Below are 18,515 nucleotides of genomic sequence, written 5' to 3'. Positions count from 1 at the left end.
TAATACGCATCTTCACCGCTCCTCGGACCGTAATATACCGAATGGGGCATGCGAACCGGGCCCGGCCAGACGTACATATGCGCCGCGGCGAACCCGCCTATCGGACTGCGATCCCCTAGTGCCCGGCACACACCCGGATACGGTAGTTAGCGGACGGATGAGTCGAGCTCTCAGCCAGTCGAGTTACCGGAGTGCCTAGCCCACGTCAACAACTACAGAAGCCGGCCAATTAATGCCGGTAAATATCGGACACGGGCTGGTTCGGGGCTGGCTCGGGGATGGCTCGGGGCTAGCTCAGGGCACGATTGTGGTGCAAGAAGCGCCAACCCACTGCCGGCTTCGGAAGAAATGCGAGCCCTCTAAAGCCGGCCGAGGCCGAGAAGCGCACGGCATCTAGACTCTAGAGTGCGGTACTAGCTCAAGTCGGGACTGGGGACATGCCCGAGCCAGTCAACACTGCGCTGGACTTGGACGACAAGGGGGGCCCGATACTCGGTGCTGGGAAAAATGGGGGCAGCCACCAAGGCCCGTAGTCGCGGGAGCACTGCAATGCTCAGAGGGTCGAGTGGAGCACCGTGGCACGGAGTAGAGTAGAGCGCGTGGCCGAAGATGGCCAGCCCCGAGCGGCTGACGACTGTCGTTCCCCCGTACTCTTTCGGTATGCATATATATACGCTGTACCAGTACATCGGTTCGGTGCCCCCCAGGGTTGAGGAAAGCGTGCTGCTATGTATTACATACACCGAGCCGGTTATCTGGACCGTGCTACATATAGACAGAATCCGGGAGACCCGAGAGTGCGTATTGTACATTGCCATACGGTAGTCCAGCTGGGCTGCATGCCATTGGTGAACCCCCCAAAACCCGAAAAAGGCACGTGGGGTTTCATCGATGTGAACTACAGTCTACAGGATCACATATGAAGAATACATAAGAGCCTGTGGCGGTCACGGGCTGGAGTGGCTATAGCACCTGGGAAAGTTATGTACCATTTTTCGAACGACGCTCGTCCGTAGAGAACTACAAATATAATTTATCGAAATAACCCACATCGCACGGTATCATTGCACAAATCCAAAACAAAAACCGCACCGCTACATACCAACGGAAACCAAAACTACAGCGAGCGAGCATCTAACTACAGGTTCGCTTTCGGCGTATGGGCCCCAGGGCTACTGGCGTCCTCCATCCCCTCGCCCTCCCTCCCATCCTTCAGCCTCACCATTCCTTCCTGCAAACAGCTCGCCAGCAGCGTTCCATCGGCACTCCAGACGCGCATCCTGACGAGGGTGCGCTCCTCATCAGCCCACGGACACTCCGTCTCGACGAGCAACCACTCATCGACCTTTGTCCTATCGCCGGCATGAAAGTGGATGGTATGGTCGAGACTAACCATCATTCCGACCCGATCCCTTCTCGCGGCGGAATTCACCCTCCCCACGGTGCCGATGAACCACGAGTCCGAGAAGTACGCTAGTGCCGGGTTGACGTACAGCGGATCGGAAATCGGCGCTTTGGAGCGCACCCACTGGCGCATCACCTTCTCGGCCGGCGGCAGCGAGGGGTCAGGATGTGACGTGCTCGCAGGGTGGAGGATCTTCGCCTTTGGATTCCGCTGGCCGACGCCGATAGCGCGCCACTCGAACGGGTCGCGCTCAAAGCGCTTCATCCCCTCGGCCGCCATGTCCTCGTCGATGCGGCCGGTCTTCAGCAGGCGGGCGATGACATCCGACTCGCTCTCGCACTCCTCGGGCAGCCGGATGTCCGCGGTCGGAAACACCGGCTGGTGGCGCACGATCCGCTTCTCCGGGTTATCGCTCTCGGCGATCTTGGTCGCCTGCGGAACGGTGAACGAGCAGGTCATGGTGAAGATCGCTTTGCCGCGCTGCCGCGCTTGTACGGTGCGAGTGTGGAAGCTTCGGCCCTCGCGCACAATGTCGACGTGGTAGAGGATGGGGATGTGGGGGTTTCCGCTGAGGACGAAGTAGCAGTGCATGCTGTGCGGGACAAAGGTGGACGGCACAGTGAGCTGCGCGGCGAGGAGGGACTGCGAAATGACACTGCCGCCGTAGATGCCGCGGGCTCCGACTGGCTGCCATAGCTTGCGAGTGTTGGTGAAGATGTTGGGACCGATTTCGAAGAGCGGTGTCAAGTGGAGGGTGTTCTCGATGGGAGCTACGGTTTTGTCGAGTGGTGGCTCGGCTTTGATCGTGCCGGTTGAAGATGATGAGCGTTCGTGGGGTGGCATATCGGCGGTTGCTTATTTCCTGGGAGCTTGAGAGAGCTTGAAGGAGCTTGTAGGAGCTTCGAACAAGTTATTGAGGTGAATGAACAGAAAGTAGGGAGTCCGTATATTAGGCATTGTAGCTTGTTTTTCTGGGACATGAGCCGAGGTTCGCGGCAGTGGACGTGGTAGGAAGATATGCAAGCCACCATTCCGCACGTGCCGAAAGCCGAAGTTGCTCGGCTCCAACGCGTACTTGGCGGATCCTGGCACTTCCGGTCCCAAGGTGCTCGAGTATATAGAGTACATGTTTCGATGCTGTTGATCTCCAGTCCCCAGGTCCGTGGTTCATATGTATCTGTCCGGTACCGGTGAGGCGGCCGGGGATATGAGAACGTTGAAGCTCGACTTCAGGCCAGGATGGTGGGCTTCACACTCCGGCGAGAACGCGCTAGTCAGCCCAGCGTCGTAGGTAGGCAGAGTACGGGATCGTCGCTGAACATTGAAGTTGAGAACCAGTCCTCGGACACGATCGCCGTCCGACGTCGCCAGTTCCTTGGACGGGCTCCGAATCTACTACCGCATAGGCAGTACATGGGTCCATCGAATTATTGCGTGCCGGCGGTCCAAAGGATCTATGCACCGGTTTCGAATGGATTATGCAGCTCAAGGCTCGAAGCCGCGGCGCCGGCCGGAACTCCTCCCGGCTAAGTACTCCGCGCCTTAACCGTAGCCTCCGTCTCCGTCATGTGGAAAAAGAAAGTCTGCCTAGCCGCATCAATGGAATGGTCGTGCGTGAAGTCGCAGAGCAAGCCGACTTGGAGCTAGGAGGGTAGGTATGTTCACATGTGTGATTAATCAGAAAGCTACGCCTAGCCCGACGACGACGGCTACGACGGCTGGTCCCGAAGGTTTGCCCTGGCGGACCCAAAGTCTGGTTCCCCCACAAGTTCTTGACTTGTATGTAGATCTGTGCTGAAGTTTGAACATCGTGAAGCCACTGTGCTGGCGCTATGTACTCACCGCAAGGTAATGAACTGTCCATGCGGCCGAAGAAGAGTAGGTATGTGAGGGTTTCATGTGATGAAGTTCGGATTGCATGTAGTGAAGCTCGGCTTCAAAGAGGTATCGGTATGTATCGTATGCATGTACATGCAAATCGATCAGTCATGAGTTGTCGTCGGAAGTTGTGATGTAACGTTGGTGTGACTACCGGTGACAGTCGCGTGCTTATGCGTGCTCCCTCTCATTCTCTCTCTCTTCCTGATTGACATACGTAAGATAATTTCCCGTACTATGCTTTCCACTGCTTGGTTAACAGTGCGCCGGGCCGGGGGGTATTTTTGAAACGTTTGCCCAAGTCAACTGTCAAACGATGTTCTTGGAAGTTCGGTCTCCGTATTTGCCAAAGTTCACGCCATCTTCGGCACGAGAAGCGGGTACTGGGCAACCAATCGGTACGCTTAGTACGGAACCCTAGCTCCCCCACATGTTTGCTTCAGTGTGTCAAGTCTGTGAGTCTCCCGAGATCGTCAAGCGCCGGTTTGCAGACCACGTCATGGACAGGATATATCTCACGAACATAAGACTTGAACACACTACCTACCGTACTAGAGTGAGGTATAGGGGTTCTTTGTTTTTATTTTTTACTTTTCGTTACATCGTCATTGCATTCGACTTCGTCGGATCATGAGTACTGTCTTCGACCTCGTTTGAATGCTCGACGTGGGCACTGGGTTCAACTTCTCCATTGCTATGTCCAATACATATTTCTCTCCGCCCAGCCCTCTTCCATCGCAGGCTATACCTAGTAGGTACATGGGGAGAAATGACAGATATCAAATCCAACCCTGTCCATCCTCCGCTTCTTGCCACCATCCGTCCCAAGTCCCTGTCCCTCTCGAGTCTCCGTCGCTTCTGACTCCACCGTCACCCGTTCCCTCTGCCACCACCAACTCCTCCTCGGCGCCCGGTTCTCACCACGCCCCAGTCTATCGGATGGGCTCGAGCCTCGGACTTGGTTAACTGACCGTCGGTGCTGGGTGGGCTGAGCGGCGGTGGCGCGAAAAGTGGCATGTCCGTCTCCTCGATTGTACAATACTATCTCCATATCTACCGTCTCTTACAGCTATTGCTTACGTACCGTTGCCTCCGCTCTGGCCCCTACATACATAATAGCCTTCCAGGGCTGTCGAAGGTATGGCAGGTCGCTTTCCAGTGCTGGGGTGTGCGGATCCGAAACATTCGTGGTGGAAAGGCCCTTGTTTCGTGCTCTCGGCCTGACGGCTGCTATGTAGGGAGATCCGGGCAATGCATATGACATATACCCTTCAGCCACTCTGTCGCCAAAATTATGCATACAAAAAAATGAAATGACATGTTGGCCTTCATAAGTAGGCAGGGGTGCTCGGCGTAAACTTCTCTGATATTGTTATCGCCAGAAGTTGTTGTGATATATGGCCATATACCGTAAGTGCTCTACAAGCCTTACTTTTGGTGTGATCGCCAGTGGGAACTAGTCCCTCAATACCTACTAGTAAAGTTCCCAGTCTGCTTAATGGACACCAAGCGAAGTGATGATCGTACATACAATCATCTCCTCATACTCGCTAGCAACGCACGACTAAGACCGCAAACCTTGGTATTGGTCCCGGAGACTCTCAAACATTCTGCATGGGGTCCCAAGTACTCTAATGATTCGTACTGTGTTGGAGTCGTATTTCGGGGAGATCAATATTGCAGATATCTCGTCAATTGCAACATCTAATCACAAGCAAAAAACAGAGCCCAGAGCTTAACAAGACGAGCAAGCAAAACCGGGCCCCAAGGTCGAAGCACTCCACCTCCGTTAACTACCCCGCGTCCCGGTGCGTTTCTCGCCTCTCACCCGAGGCTCTGTGGGCCCCACGAGGTCGGGTTTCCACCTCCCGGCGGATGACTCGGGTCCCTGGTTATTCCGTCATTATCCAAGCGAGCACCATGGTCCTATACGTAGCCGGCTTCACGCTCCTCGCCACGTCGGCTGCGGGTAATAGAAGAGCCGTGTGGGCGAGAATCACCACGTTTCATCGATCGTAGGTTGGTTGGATCTACATGAGGCGGTTCGTAGATGAGAGCATGTAGGTATAGATATCTGAGAGAGCCGCTTCGTAGGACTTTGGCACCGTGTAGACTCCTGCATCAATGCTACAGACTCTAATGCACGAGAGCATTCAATCTAGCCTTATGCATCCGCTCGGATTCTGCATAATTCGCTACCGGACAAGCCGACGTTATGCAGGAATGCAGGAATCGCCAGCCTTCGGTAAAGTCCGCGCTCTGGTTCGCCCCCCCTCCCCTGAAAATGAGCTTGGTATTTAAAGTAGCGAATGCCCATGCCATGTGCTCGCTTGTCTGTTCTCTTCAAGGATGGACGATACTAACGTCCCGAACAGAGCTCCCAAACTCTTGGGAACTCTCATTGTGTTCTTGGTGTTGTCGACCGTGGTGGTCGGGCTGAGGTTAGTCTGGTGGATTGCTCACTCTGGTGTTGACAGGTCTCTTGGCGCTGACTGGAGACGAGGACAGAGTATATTGTAGGGCGTGTGTACTGAAGGTCTTTGGCCGTGAGGATTGGCTGGCTATCATCGCCGTTGTATGTTCACCTCACCTTGTCTTACCTCACCTCACCTCACCTCACCTCACTATTGCCTACTGAAAGGATACAAATCACCTACTGATCCTTGATTGCCAGATTGTGAACTTTGGCTACTCGACATTAACGGTCCTCTCGCTGGAAAAAGGTTACGGGAAGCACCTCAAAGATGTTCCTCTGCAGAGCTATGAGGGGCTACTCAAGGTTCGTCCCACGGTCATCATACCTATTCCGAGTCCCTCACTGACATGAGATGAACCTCAGTTAGCATATGCCACCAGTTTTGCGTGTGCCTTGGCCCCATGGTAAGGAATCCAACCGCATGCAAATCGATAGCCATATCGCACCGGCCAAGTCAATTGACGGAGCCCAAACTCACCAGCACGGTGAAGCTCAGCGTTCTTGCACTCTACTACGGATTATCAGTGGAGCCTTCTCACCGCCGCTGCATCAAGATCACCAGCTGGGTGGTGATAATCTACACCATCATCCTCCTCTTCGTACGCCTCCCCTTCCCCCAATTATCTCACCCCCACTGACACTGACACTCTGCAGGTAAGTATATTCATGTGCTATCCCATTTCCAAAGCCTGGGATGTCCTGCACTACCCCAGTGGCTGTCCCCTACGGCTGAACGACATACTGGCGATCCAAGCCGGGTGCAACCTCGTCGGCTCAGTGGTAATATACTGCATGCCGCTGCCGGTGATCTACGCCATCAACATACCCCGGCGAGACAAGATCACGATTGTGCTCATGCTGCTATTTGGCGGCATCGCCGTGGTGGCTTCCATCTTACGGCTGAAGTGGTTGCTGGATTTCAACTGGGAGAACTATGATTTCACATGTAGGTACACCTTCCTCCCGGGTCCCCCCCTCCCCCCCCCCCCCCCCCCCTCTGCCAGCACTTTCCGTTAACATACCTACCACCTATCCAGGGGAAGCAACCACCTCGGGCCTGTACGCCATAATCGAGTGCAACCTAACGCTGATCACAACGAGCCTATTTGCCGTGCGGCAGCTGATCATCAGGGGGAAGCGGGCGCTGACCTCGCCGCCACCGCCGCCACCTCCTCCTCTACCACCACCACTACATTCGCGGCTACATTCGCAAACAATACCGCCGGATTTCTTGGTCGAGATGGAGATGTTCTCGCGGAAAAATACAAACTCGGATAGCACCGATCAGATCGTGGCTGCTACGAGGGATAGTCGCAGCGGAAGGAACGATAGTATAGTATGAGGGAACGGCGGCGGTGGAGGGTTGATTAGAGATTTCCGTCGACGGATTGCTTGTTCCCTCGGCGTTAAGGAGGCATCGGGGGCGATTCTTACCATGCGATATACACAGCCAGGCTCCACGGCAGGCCCGGTTTGTGCATGTGTTTTGTACGGATTTGGCTGATGGACTGTACGAGAAACGATGATGCGCCCCCCTCCCCCAGTCCATCTTTTCGTCCTAGGTCGGGGATGGGAAAATAATGTACATACATATTAAATAATGATCCAAATAATTCCACCTGGTAGGTGGCTCGACATGCTGGATATGAGTCTGTCAGGGACTCGGAGAGAGAGAGAGGGAACATCAATTTATTGTCGTTCCTGCCAGACCTGCGGGGGGACATAGACGAAGCCTGGTGGGCTGTCGCCATATTGTCAGGAGTCGGCTCGGAATATTCCAAATCTATCCGGTATTATGTTACCCTGGTTTCTGTATGCCGCCCCGGTCGAGCGCCCGTGAGGACATCACTCGTCCCGTGTTCCTATCCGGCATCGGCACGTGTCTATGTAACCGGGGAGTCCACGGACCGAACACTTCCGCCTTATGTTAGGTACCGTATCGCCCTGTCGTCCCGCTGTACAGTGTTGCCACAGCTCATACCAGTGTTCTACATGGTCCGGACTCGGACGGACTGGACGGGATCATGGACGGGATAAGTCCGTTCCTTTTGGAGGACGGGATAAAAGTAGGTAGTCCATCCCGTCCGCCGGATGGGGGTCGACTGCAGTCCAACAGTGAAAAAAGCTGCTCTTTTCAGCGCATACCTCATACACGACTATTAAGTCTATGGGACCGAAAGTGTCTACCCAGCTCTCAGCCAGCATAGTGAGGGCATTGACATGATGGGCCGGTTTCAACTTCCGGGGACTGAGTTGGCGATGTTGTTCAATATTGTCGTTGAAATTGTTGGAACCACATTGGGGCGGCCGCGCGCGAATGGCCCTCAATAACCTCACTGATCATTCTTGGTCGTCGACTGCAGTCGACTGCAGTCCGTCCCATCCGACCTTACCGGTGGACTACCTAGTCCGTCCAGCACACACCTCCGGACGGACGGGAAGTATTCCAGTCCCGTCCATAGGTCCGGACGGACTGGACTGGACTAGGTATGTAGAACACTGGGCTCATACACACTCACACTCATTACCACATAAGTATCTTTGCTGAGCCTACGGCTGTCGAAATCCATATCTATATCCATATCCATGCGTTGAGCGCTTGATATGATAAGTTCTTCCGTATAGCAAAGCACTCCACCTCATATCTGCTCTGCCCCACTCTTTAGATCAATGACGATCAAACCCTCGACATCACCACGAAATGCCCCAGGTAGAAGCAGCGCTGGCTACGTTCCGGTGTATAGTGGAAACAACTTCGAAAAAAATGCATAAAAAGTAGGGGTATCAATAGAGTATTACGCGCAACCCGTCTCCATACACAGGCCATAAACACCTATCTCGGCATCTTCCTAGGCGAATCGATACCGATCGCACCGGAGCCGGATCCCGTCGCCGACGAAGCCGCACCCGCGTATCTCTCGATCAAGTCCTGCAGTCCGAGATCCTTCCACGCCGGCTCACGCTTCTTCTGCTGCGCCTGGGCGATTCCAAAAGCCGCTGTTTGTAGCGCGTCAGCGGCAAGCCGAGGGGTTGGGGAAGAGATGAATAAGGGAGGGGGGTGGTGGCGGTGGCAGCTAGTTCGTACCGTGTTGGTCGGGGATCACGTCGTCTTCATCTTCGGGATTAATCGGCTGGTGGTGCGGAGGAACGTAGATGTCGTCGTCCGGAAGCTTGTCGCGACAGAAGTCTTCGAACAGGTCCGCGATGCGCCCGGAAGACAGGTGGACGTGCGTTCTGGCGGAATCTTTAGACTGCTCTTGTCAGTCCATATATCTCACAGCTCGGGCAGGGGGTGGGAGGGGGTCGTAAATACCATACTGCTCGACGCGTCTCTGTTGTGTTGTATGGACTGAGCGGGAGGACGCGACAGTTCCCCCGCTTAGTCGCCGATAAGAGATGCGGCTCCGCGAGCTGAGCGATAAGGGCTCCTGCCCTCGCTGACTGTGGCCGACGCACCACACAACCGCTAAATCGCACCAACGCCACAATCCCTGTCTTTCTTGCACACACACAAGAATTCCCTCCCCTTACGCACGACCGACGACCGAACGACCGACCGAACGACCAACGCCAAACGACCCCCGCCGCCCGACCGAACCGTTTCTTCACACGAAAACGAGTATGTTATTTTTCCCGACAATCTGGAGGAATTTGGAGAGAGAGAGAAAGAGAGTGGGGAGGCGAGATGCGGGATGGGAATGGGATGGGGAAATTGGGGATAAATTGGGATGAATGAAGGGTGGTGGGCTGAGACTGGAATTGCAGATACCTAAACACCCACCATGGCCCACGAGAACGTTTGGTACTCCCGTCCCCGCACCTACGGAAAGGGAAGCAGGCAATGGTAGGCACCCCCCACCTCCATCATCACCATCACCATCACCACCACACCCGGAGCTCCTCCAAGCGCTAGCTCTCGAACATTGAACTGACGGATCATCGAACTACAGCCGCGTCTGTGCCCACAAGGCCGGTCTCATCCGCAAGTACGGACTCAACGTCTGCCGTCAGTGCTTCCGTGAGAAGTCAACCGACATCGGTTTCATCAAGGTACGCACCCACCCACGCACTCCTCCACTCGCGCGAGCGACAGCGATTGACACCCCAACAGTACAGGTAAACGATCGATTACCTGTCGACGACGATGATGTACATTCGGAGTTCTGGCTGGGGGGCATCTTAAAATACAAATTCTCGTTTGCTCGCACTTTGTTTGTTCGTCATCAGGAAGGGGAAAAAAACCGGCTTGTTCACCACGGGAGACTTGAATTGGTTTTAAACAAACTTTCGACTGTTTTTTTTACTGCGTTGTGTGGTACGAGCTGGAATACTGTGAATTGGGCGACGGATTGCTTTCATCAAAACCGTCAGATGGAGGGCGCCGTGAGATCATGATTCGTCAGATTATTGCCGTGATAATACCTGGCAACGACACGTAAAGCTCGCGGTTTCGTATACGCGCGCAGCTCTCATTTCTCCAGCCGTAACGATAGCTCCAACGATAAACGCTCGCCGTTCCAACGAAGCGTGTCAGCCTTGTTTCTACGTATGTTTCACCATTATCCGCATACAGCCAATCTCGACTATGGTGAAGCACACTTCCCGATATCCATGTGCCAGCCTTTTTTTGTCTTTTTTCTGTCCGTCTAAGCATCGTTACATTCAACCTTATTACCCTAAATCATGACAGTTACAGATCCAGACTGTCAGCTTTGCGAGTAAGTTTATAGAAGACTTCAACGTGGCGACGAGTGCTGCGTTATGAGGGATGTTAAACTTCCAAAAAAGGTGTCCTTCCTCCGAAGCACTGTCGACGACTCACGGGAAGACAATTGTTCAAGGTATATACGAGTAGCATCGGTTATATGCCTCGATCCGCAAACGGGTTTTACGCACAGATTCCCTAGATGCTGAAACTTAGGACGAACTGCGCTACCGTACCTTCTCGAAGATGAGGCCTACAAGTCGAGAATGTGCATATCAGAGTCATTGTACTCGGGTGTAAGGGTAAGTGCTGCCTCACCAGTCTTTTCCCCATACAGCTTAGCGTTTTCCCCCAAGCAACTTAGTCACAACCACTCACTTATTTCATTGTACCTGGCTGAGTGCTCTCCTTATATAGACTAGTGCTTATAGTTCGTAATGGTGTGAGGCACCACTTATTGACAGCTCCTGGTACCTCTCCTGCCACAAGAATCCGCCGGTCCGAATTATGTAAGTACGGCATGAGCGGAGTTCTACAGAGCACGTGCAAATCCCGTCCCCCCTTTCCCTTCCCCGCCAGTGCCCAATCCCGCTAACCCAGCGCGAGTCGCGACCGACAGCACACAGAGCCGCACCTTAAAATTTTCTCGATTTCTTCGCTTGGCTGCCTTGCTCTCCCCACCCCGCCCCACACTCCCGTGCACCACCGCCCCCGACGGCCATCCCCCCGCCACCTCCCCCAATCTCATTGCATATTTCCACCACGCTTTTACGTACACCCGCAATGAAGGACCGACCAGCAAAACGTACGCGCCGGGCGCCCTCCGACAACGGCGGCAAAGATGGGGACAGGGACGGGGAAGATGGGGCAGCTGAAGCTGCAGCAAGAGACGCTCTACGACGGCATTTTGAGGAGCGGTTTGGGGCGCTGGAGGGGGCGCCTGTTGCTACGCCTGCTACACCCGCTACAAAGGGGAAGGACAAGGGGAAGAAGGAGGTGGTGATTGATGATGGCTCCAACGAAGATGAGGACGATGGCTTGGAGGGTGAGGGGGAGGACGATGAAGAGGACAGTGGGGATGAGGACAGCGGGGATGACAGCGAAGAGGACGACTGGGAGGATGACGGTGTTGTGGCAGTGTTCCATGGCGCTGATAAGCGGAGAACAGAATCACTGTCGAAGCGGGAGAAGAGGGCGTTTATGGTACGTATTCACTGCGCAGCTTAATGGGATGGGGTTAGATGGGAAGGCTAATTGATTGACCACAGTCCTCGAAACCGCCCTCACTGCTCGCGCCCACACCCACGACCACCGCACCTGCCGGCCGCGCCCACGGCAAATCACCAGAAGAGAAAGACGACGACGCGGGCGAAGATGAGGCGCTGAACCTAAAGAACGACTTAGCGCTGCAGCAGCTGCTCCGCGAGTCGCATCTGCTTGAGGGCGGGCGCGACGGGTCGCTCGAGGCGACTGGCGCGGCGCGCCTCAAGGCGCTGAACATACGGATCGAAGCTCTGGGCGGGAAGCGGGATGTGGCGCCACAGAAGATGGCGATGCACATGAAGAAGGGGATTGAGGGGAAGAAAGTGGAGCGCGAGAAGAAGCGGCGGAGGGAGGCGAAGGAGTCTGGCATCGTCCTGGAGAAGGAGGTTAAGGAGTTCAAGAAACGGAAGAGGGGCGGGATGGCCGGCGTGGATAATCCCGGTGTTGGGAGGTTTAAGGATGGTGCCCTGGTGCTGAGTAAGAGGGATGTGGAGAGCATCACGGGCGGGAGTGGTGGGAGAGGAAAGGGTGGGAAGCGGGGTGGGAGGGGTGGTGGGAAGGGAGGTGGGAGGGGAGGTGGCAGAGGGAGGGGGAAGAGAAGTTAGACGCAGGCGGTAATAATGCTATCGCGAACAGTGTCGAATGTTTCCATGCGTAAAATGCCGAGTGCTGTGTCATGCAACTCCAGTCATGTCACTTTTCAACCAGAGCCAGCGAATTTCAATGTGAATCATCACCGAAGCTTCCAAGATACTCCAAAGTCAAGAGGCTGAAACCTATCCACCTCTCTCCCACTCTTCCAAGCATAACCAACCCCACCAACCCACCCACCCACATCCACGCAAAGTTCCAAACTCAAGCCACCATCACAGCCAGCCAGAGCTGACAGGATTCTCAACCTTCCTCGCTCGCCGCACTCGCACAGACCCCCATCCTTCCCTCGGTGGCAAAACCGCACCTAGGGAATAAGCAATTGCAAGGTGAAGCCTGTAGTATTTCCTCACCGCTGATACATACCACCGCTGATACATACATGAGTACAATACATACCACAAAATCTCACGGCGTGCGACGAGCGACGAGCGACGAGCCCACCCCACTCTACTACCTATACTATACTTGTAAGCCGAGCTTCCCAATGGGTATGTACGGCCACACACCCATCCATCCGGGGAGTAGTAGAGTACACCCATCCGTCAGTGCGATCTCAGGTCCCATCCCACGGTTCGGATATTCCAGCCGCGCGCTCTCTCTCTCGTGACCATAATCACTTAGAGTAGGAGGTAGGAGGTAGGTATTCTCAGGCGACCCCACGGGCGGTGGCGGAGACGGCCGATACACTGATACCTACTGTATGTAGGTACCGTATCTAGCACAGCTACAGCTACACCTCTACTTGCGCCTTTCCCAGCGGTTCTTGCTGCTGCTGGAGCTCGAGGGTTTCATATGTATCATAGACTGGGAGAGCTGGATGTTTGTCTGGGTACTTATCCACCCTCCCGTCACGTGTTACTTTCCAGGCCCCGTCACCCCGGAGGCCGGGGGTGTCTCCTTCGACTCCCCGAAACACTCGCCCTTCCATGATCCATCTACCCACACATGTAACCACGATGGCCGTAATAGGAGTCAGCGCCGTGGGTTGGGTACTGGGTGTGCTAGGTGTGTGGGGATACATATGTGAGGAGGTGAGGCGGTGAGATTGCAGCTGCGATACCGTGATACCGCGATACCGAGAATCCGAGGCTGTGGTCGTGGATGTGGACGGATGGGTTGGTGAATGGGAGGGTGGGATGTACAACACGTGAGCATGCAGAGATGGAGAGAGGAAGGAAGGAAGGGAGAAAGGGAAGAAGGGCCCTCTAGGGAGGGTCCTGTTTCTGTTGTCGAATTGCCCTCGACCCGTGATGATGCTGCAAGGCAAGTGACTATTGCGGACGGACGAGCGAAATGCAACGGTGGTTTCCGTCGTCCGCCCAGAGACTCAGAGAGGGAAGCATCGGTTCAGCCCAGAAAAGCAAACAAAGCAGAACATTGACGACGACGAGGACAACGACGACGTGTAAGATGGATGAACAGCGCATCCTCCGCTCGCGAAAATACTGTTGAAATTTTTCTTCTTTTTCTTCTTTTTTTTTCCACGGCAGAACACGTTGCCGGCGGGCTGCATGGTTTGGAGGGGAAGGAAGAAGAAGGGAGGGAAGCTTCTCCTGCGTTGTTGGCATTCTTCCCCGGAAAAGCTATCTACGGTACTGTGTGCACCACTCACTGGCACAGGCAAGTACGCGGGGAGTTTTCCAGAATCTGCACGTCGCTCGCCAGCAGCCAGCAAGCAGCAAAGTCCCGCTTGACCCATACATACGTGCAGCAGGCAGCAGGCAGGCAGCGATATCGATGTGTCCGCCGTCCCAGAAATCCGTGTCGTCCTTTTCAGATTGATACCCCTGTAGAGTAACTATCCATGTGCGGGACATCATATCTCAGCAGATTCATCATGCGGGCAGGGGTGGGCCGAGGGCCAGCGAAACAAAACAACTGGAGTCGCTTATTCCCCTTCGGATCGTCCTCCCTGCGACTGGACTGGCATTGTGCAGGACCGGATGCTACACGTAGCCCGCTGTTTGGTGTTTGTTCGACGCCCTGTCAACGGTATGTAGCCCCTCAGCCAGAACGAGGGGACGTGGGTGGCGGTAGGCTACGTATCATAACTCTGCATCTGGACGTCGGATGAGTAGGTGTGCTTTTGACAGCTGGAAACTTACATTGCCATTTGGCAGAGATCTCTGAATGAATTCGTGATGCTTTTCGCTGCGTGCAGAGTCGGCGTGCTGCTGGCCGTTCTAGCCCCCCACCAGCCAGCCGGCGAGCTGGTGAGATGAGTGTGGTCTGTCTGCCGTAACTATCGGCTGGAGATTGTCGAGCAGATTGTGAAATGGAGATCGTCATAGACTTTTTTTTCCCTTTTCCCTTTTGCTTTTCCCTCACTTTTTTTCTCCCACGTTTCTTTTCTTTTTCCGTTCATCCTGAGTCTTGACAGCTCATGGCCACGATAGATGCTCGCAACTCTATCGAGCGTGGGCGTGGGGCTGTGATTGAATCGAAAATCGTTCGGCCGTGTCTCAGCAGTGCGTAACTAAACGCCCTCCTCCGCACACCCTCCCTCCAAAAAGTGCAAGCGGCAAAAAGGTGGTGGCCCATCCCTAGTTCCCCGTTCCAACTGGGTGGCCATGCCATATGTGTGGGCGGTGGTGTTCACTTCCATGCGCACCAATTCGCCAGACTGCATTGCCGCGCCTGTCGGGTCCCAATTCCTCTCCACTTTCTGCTTCCCCGTTTCGTCATATCCGAAGGGAAGGGAAGAGAGGTAGGTACGGTGCTGTACCTAGCTCTTGCACGCAAACCCCCCACCCCGGGCGCTCTCTGTCCTCCTCTGCCTCCCTCCCTCGCACCGATACCCGCCCAGGTACTATCTTCGTCACCTCGCAACCACCACTGGTGAATGATGCTTCGCCGTCTCCAGTGAACTGGTCCACATCGCCTCGAGCCTCACCTCCGCGCGCGCCTCCGCCTCCACCTCCGTCTCCACCTCCGCCTTCAACTCCACATCCACCTCCACCTCCACCTTCACCTCCACTCCGCTCCCTACGGCGGCCCGATAATCCAGGCAGAAATATCCTGAAACGCCGTGGAAGGGAACAGCCCAGCAGCAGCCGGCTTGCTGTCCTATCGTCACCACCACCCTCCCCCGAACTTCTTGCAGCGAGACGAGGCAAGCGGGGGCTATAGGGTAGTGATAGTGGTAAATAGTGCTGCTGCTGGTGGTGGTAGTTTGTCAGTCCGGTCCCGGCTGTCTGTCTTGTTGGCTGAACGAACGAGCGAACGCACTGTCCCCCCCTCCTCCCGGATCCTGCTTGTCATTCTCTTGCTTCGCTCTCTCCTCACCTCATCGTCTATTACCTCCTTGTATTGTTCTATCGCACCATCAGCTTCGCATCTTTACCGTTCTTGTATACATACCAGGCATTACTCAGCTCCTTATTTAAGTCATTCGTCGCTTCCCTCCTCTCCGTTTCCTCCAGTCGGCCAGTCAGGTTGTTTGTCTCTCCGTCCAGCTATTCACCCACGGGCTGTTGATCTCTCCATTCTCCAGTGTTTTCGTTCTGCTCGGATTGAGGGCTGTTTCTGTGCAGTCGGTCAGTTGAAGAAGAAGAGGAAGAAGCAAGCAACCCCAGAAGCTACTAGTAGCAAGCAAGCAAGCCAGCACCAATTCGCCGAATCCCGAATCCCAGCACAAACCTAAACCCCCCCTCCCCCAATCGCCTCCATGAGTTCACACCACTACTCGCACCGCGCACCACCGCCGCCTTCATCACGTCCTCGCGCGCCCAGCTACACTGGCCTTCCGCACGACCACCACGTCCTCCCAAAACCGCACCATCACCACCACCACGCACACACTCCTTCCTCCGGCTCTCCCGGCGACAACAGCTACATTCCCTACACGGCCTCGTCACCAACCTCATCCTACGGCCGCGCCGCCAGCATCAGCACGTCTTCCATCTCGAGCTCCAGCTATGCCGGTAGCGCCGAGGATGAGAGCTTGGCTGGTGGGGAGGTCGACATGGTCGACATGCTGACGCAGCGACTGGCTGGCGCCTTCGATCCGCTGCAATTGGATCGCAGTTTGGCCATGCAAGCTCAGACGTATATAGTCTCCCCACCCCCTCGCCCTTCCTTGATGCCATTGAGTTTCATTCGCTCGCTCGCTCGAGTCTCGTCCCCTGTCTAACCTCTCCCGAATATACAGGTCCGGTATGCTCAACAGTAAGACTCGGGAGCTCATCGCACTGCAGGAGGAGGCTCAGGCACGGCTCGCGGAGACTCGTAGGAGCTTCGTCGAGGGCATGAAGATCGCAAAGGAAGTCAAGGCGGACCTGGACTATGTGCACCGCAAAGTCAGGTACGTTGTCCCATCCCACATCCCCTTGCGCCTTTAACTTCTAACCTTCTCCGTCTAGGGTTCTGAAGCAAAAAACGGAACGGAAGTGAGTCTCTCCCTGGCGATGACAATGGACCCGTTTGCTGTCTGTTCTGTTTGCTCGTCTGCTGTCCACGACTAACATGTCCACCCGCTCCGCTGCAGATATCCGGTAGAATACAATATGGCACGTGATCGAATCCCGCCGCCATCATGAACAGATCACAGATCGACGGCAACGGGATGGCGGACGGGAACGCACCTTCCCGCGGAAGGTTCTTTTTCTTTGTTTTGCAGTTTGGATTTGGGCCGGTGGGTAGGGTGTTTCTTGGCTCCGGCGCATGGGCTTTCCGCTTGTTGTTTTTCGGAGTCGATGTTTTGTCTGCTTCTGCTGCTGCTGCTTCTGCTGCTTCTGTTGCTACATACCACGTTTTTCTGTGCTTGCGATGATATTTACTTGGCTCTGCCTACTACTCTACTACTCTACTGGTTTGCCTGCTTGTTCAATTCATTCGTACGGTCGGGGTGGCTCCATTGTTTTCTCCTTGCCTTGTTGCGGTGTGCTAGCGGCATGTGTACTTGTACTTGTTTCCATTCGCAGTCTTTTAATCACAACCTCAGTCTTTCGGTGAAGACATTGATCCGCCCCTTCTGTTACCGCCTGAGCAGAATCAATTCCTGTACATAGCACGTGCAAATCATCATTCACATGGTATCATTCAACTCACTCCTCATTCAATCTCATTCGCACCAAGCACTCTCCACGCCCATCCGGCGCTCCAACGCCGCCCACGGGTTCTGCGTAAAGCTCGGTTTGACCCACGGATACTCCACCCAGCTGTCGCCACGGCCCCTGCCGCTATCACCGCCGTCCCTGCCACCACCGCCTCTCCCACCCCTATTCTCACCCCTTCCCCTTCCCCTCCCACCAGCACCGCGGTCCGTACGCCCACCCCTCTCCCCGCCCTCCTGCGCCCCGCCATCCACCCCCTCACCCACCACCGCTGCCCCCGTAGCGGAAGTTGCGCCTCTCACCCCAACGAGAACGGTATTACTCCCGCTGCCACCACCTCTCCCACTTGCACCCCCTCTCCCCCCCGCACCACCTCTCTCACCCCCTCTCCCGCCCGCGCCCCCACCAGCGCCGCGATAAAATGCCGCATCTTCAGCTCCGCCACGCGCGCGCTTGGTACTGCCGAACGACAGTGGCAGGCCGAGGTCCGCGGGCGTGGGTGACGTGGGGGAGGGTGGGGACGGGGATGGTGGGGGGCGCTTTTTGTCGTTTGTTGTTGTAGTGTCGGTGGGTAAGGGGGCGGGGGGTTTGGGGGGGAGTGGAGCCTGGGGGGTGTCAGCGGGATGGGAGAGGGTGGGGAGGCGGCGGGGTGGGAGGGGAGGGAGGGAGGGTGGGAGGGGAGGGAGGGAGGGTGGGGAGGGCGGGGTGGGGCGAGGGGAGGTACTTGAAGCGGCGGTTGGGTGGACATTTTGGATTGCTGGTGGTGGTGCGGGTAGTGGCAGTGGTGTGGTGGTGGTGGTGCGGGTGGTGGTGTTGTTGGTGGTGGTGATGGTGGTGTGGAATACGGGCAAAACAAGATCGCCGCTAGGCTGGGCTGGGCTGGGCAGCGAGGAGCGGCGCGCGTGTTGCGGAGTTGCGCGTGTTGCGGGGTTGGAGCTTGGTGGGTGGGTGAAAGCGCGCGTGTTGCTGGTGCCAGGTGGGGAACAACGGAGCTCAAAGAGTGATTTGGCTTGGCAGTGGGGTTGGAATGATGCTGTTGGCCAATCACAACCACTCTAAGGCTTCACCAGGCTTGGCTCG

At 55.5% G+C, this 18,515-nt stretch overlaps 8 protein-coding genes across 8 annotated transcripts; 6 read left to right on the top strand and 2 right to left on the bottom strand.

The window, feature by feature from the left end:
• Window positions 1–857: 857 nt before the first annotated feature.
• Window positions 858–2,446, bottom strand: BZA05DRAFT_90151 (thioesterase-like superfamily-domain-containing protein). The gene has a single exon (XM_051488778.1). It carries the CDS (start codon window positions 2,246–2,248, stop codon window positions 1,139–1,141), a length of 1,110 nt encoding a protein of 369 aa, XP_051337997.1. The 5' UTR covers window positions 2,249–2,446; the 3' UTR covers window positions 858–1,138.
• A 3,173-nt stretch (window positions 2,447–5,619) lies between these two features.
• Window positions 5,620–7,503, top strand: BZA05DRAFT_403127 (uncharacterized protein; the record flags this gene model as incomplete). The annotated part of the gene is made up of 7 exons (XM_051484169.1): window positions 5,620–5,724; window positions 5,792–5,858; window positions 5,958–6,062; window positions 6,123–6,163; window positions 6,241–6,358; window positions 6,414–6,705; window positions 6,797–7,503. Coding segments are annotated over exons 1-7 (1,015 nt in total), but the record flags the coding sequence as incomplete, so codon positions are not given.
• A 1,089-nt stretch (window positions 7,504–8,592) lies between these two features.
• On the bottom strand, window positions 8,593–9,075 carry BZA05DRAFT_446439 (Apc13p protein-domain-containing protein; the record flags this gene model as incomplete). Its single annotated transcript, XM_051487078.1, has 3 exons — window positions 8,593–8,756; window positions 8,845–8,993; window positions 9,038–9,075. 3 exons carry the CDS (start codon window positions 9,073–9,075, stop codon window positions 8,593–8,595), a joined length of 351 nt encoding a protein of 116 aa, XP_051337995.1.
• Window positions 9,076–9,541: 466 nt separating this feature from the next.
• On the top strand, window positions 9,542–9,879 carry BZA05DRAFT_446438 (putative 40S ribosomal protein S29; the record flags this gene model as incomplete). The annotated part of the gene is made up of 3 exons (XM_051487077.1): window positions 9,542–9,603; window positions 9,710–9,809; window positions 9,871–9,879. 3 exons carry the CDS (start codon window positions 9,542–9,544, stop codon window positions 9,877–9,879), a joined length of 171 nt encoding a protein of 56 aa, XP_051337994.1.
• Window positions 9,880–10,855: 976 nt separating this feature from the next.
• Window positions 10,856–12,332, top strand: BZA05DRAFT_475227 (uncharacterized protein; the record flags this gene model as incomplete). Its single annotated transcript, XM_051488174.1, has 2 exons — window positions 10,856–11,667; window positions 11,733–12,332. Exons 1-2 carry the CDS (start codon window positions 11,248–11,250, stop codon window positions 12,330–12,332), a joined length of 1,020 nt encoding a protein of 339 aa, XP_051337993.1. The 5' UTR covers window positions 10,856–11,247.
• A 2,567-nt stretch (window positions 12,333–14,899) lies between these two features.
• BZA05DRAFT_89989 (uncharacterized protein) lies at window positions 14,900–15,779 on the top strand. The gene has a single exon (XM_051488776.1). It carries the CDS (start codon window positions 14,959–14,961, stop codon window positions 15,508–15,510), a length of 552 nt encoding a protein of 183 aa, XP_051337992.1. The 5' UTR covers window positions 14,900–14,958; the 3' UTR covers window positions 15,511–15,779.
• BZA05DRAFT_89990 (uncharacterized protein) lies at window positions 15,780–17,165 on the top strand. Its single transcript, XM_051488777.1, has 4 exons — window positions 15,780–16,428; window positions 16,532–16,684; window positions 16,743–16,769; window positions 16,868–17,165. The coding sequence occupies exons 1-4, from the start codon at window positions 16,049–16,051 to the stop codon at window positions 16,917–16,919; spliced, it is 612 nt and encodes a 203-aa protein (XP_051337991.1). The 5' UTR covers window positions 15,780–16,048; the 3' UTR covers window positions 16,920–17,165.
• Window positions 16,663–17,822, top strand: BZA05DRAFT_403110 (uncharacterized protein). The gene has a single exon (XM_051484168.1). It carries the CDS (start codon window positions 17,076–17,078, stop codon window positions 17,388–17,390), a length of 315 nt encoding a protein of 104 aa, XP_051337990.1. The 5' UTR covers window positions 16,663–17,075; the 3' UTR covers window positions 17,391–17,822.
• The last annotated feature ends 693 nt before the right edge of the window (window positions 17,823–18,515 follow it).

This window comes from Tricharina praecox (genome assembly GCF_024521635.1).
Source record: "Tricharina praecox strain CBS 144465 chromosome Unknown BZA05scaffold_18, whole genome shotgun sequence".
Taxonomy (NCBI): Eukaryota; Fungi; Ascomycota; class Pezizomycetes; order Pezizales; family Pyronemataceae; genus Tricharina; species Tricharina praecox.
Note: the sequence above shows the minus strand (reverse complement) of the source record. Positions and strands in the feature narration are given on the sequence as shown.

Bases quoted from the DNA above. Each gene is read 5' to 3' on its own strand.
- BZA05DRAFT_90151 (XM_051488778.1), bottom strand. From the start codon at position 2,248: ATGCCACCCCACGAACGCTCATCATCTTCAACCGGCACGATCAAAGCC.
- BZA05DRAFT_89989 (XM_051488776.1), top strand. From the start codon at position 14,959: ATGTGTGGGCGGTGGTGTTCACTTCCATGCGCACCAATTCGCCAGACT.
- BZA05DRAFT_89990 (XM_051488777.1), top strand. From the start codon at position 16,049: ATGAGTTCACACCACTACTCGCACCGCGCACCACCGCCGCCTTCATCA. The intron at 16,429-16,531 runs GTATATAGTCTC...CCGAATATACAG, and splicing joins TTGGCCATGCAAGCTCAGAC to GTCCGGTATGCTCAACAGTA. The intron at 16,770-16,867 runs GTGAGTCTCTCC...GCTCCGCTGCAG, and splicing joins AAGCAAAAAACGGAACGGAA to ATATCCGGTAGAATACAATA.
- BZA05DRAFT_403110 (XM_051484168.1), top strand. From the start codon at position 17,076: ATGTTTTGTCTGCTTCTGCTGCTGCTGCTTCTGCTGCTTCTGTTGCTA.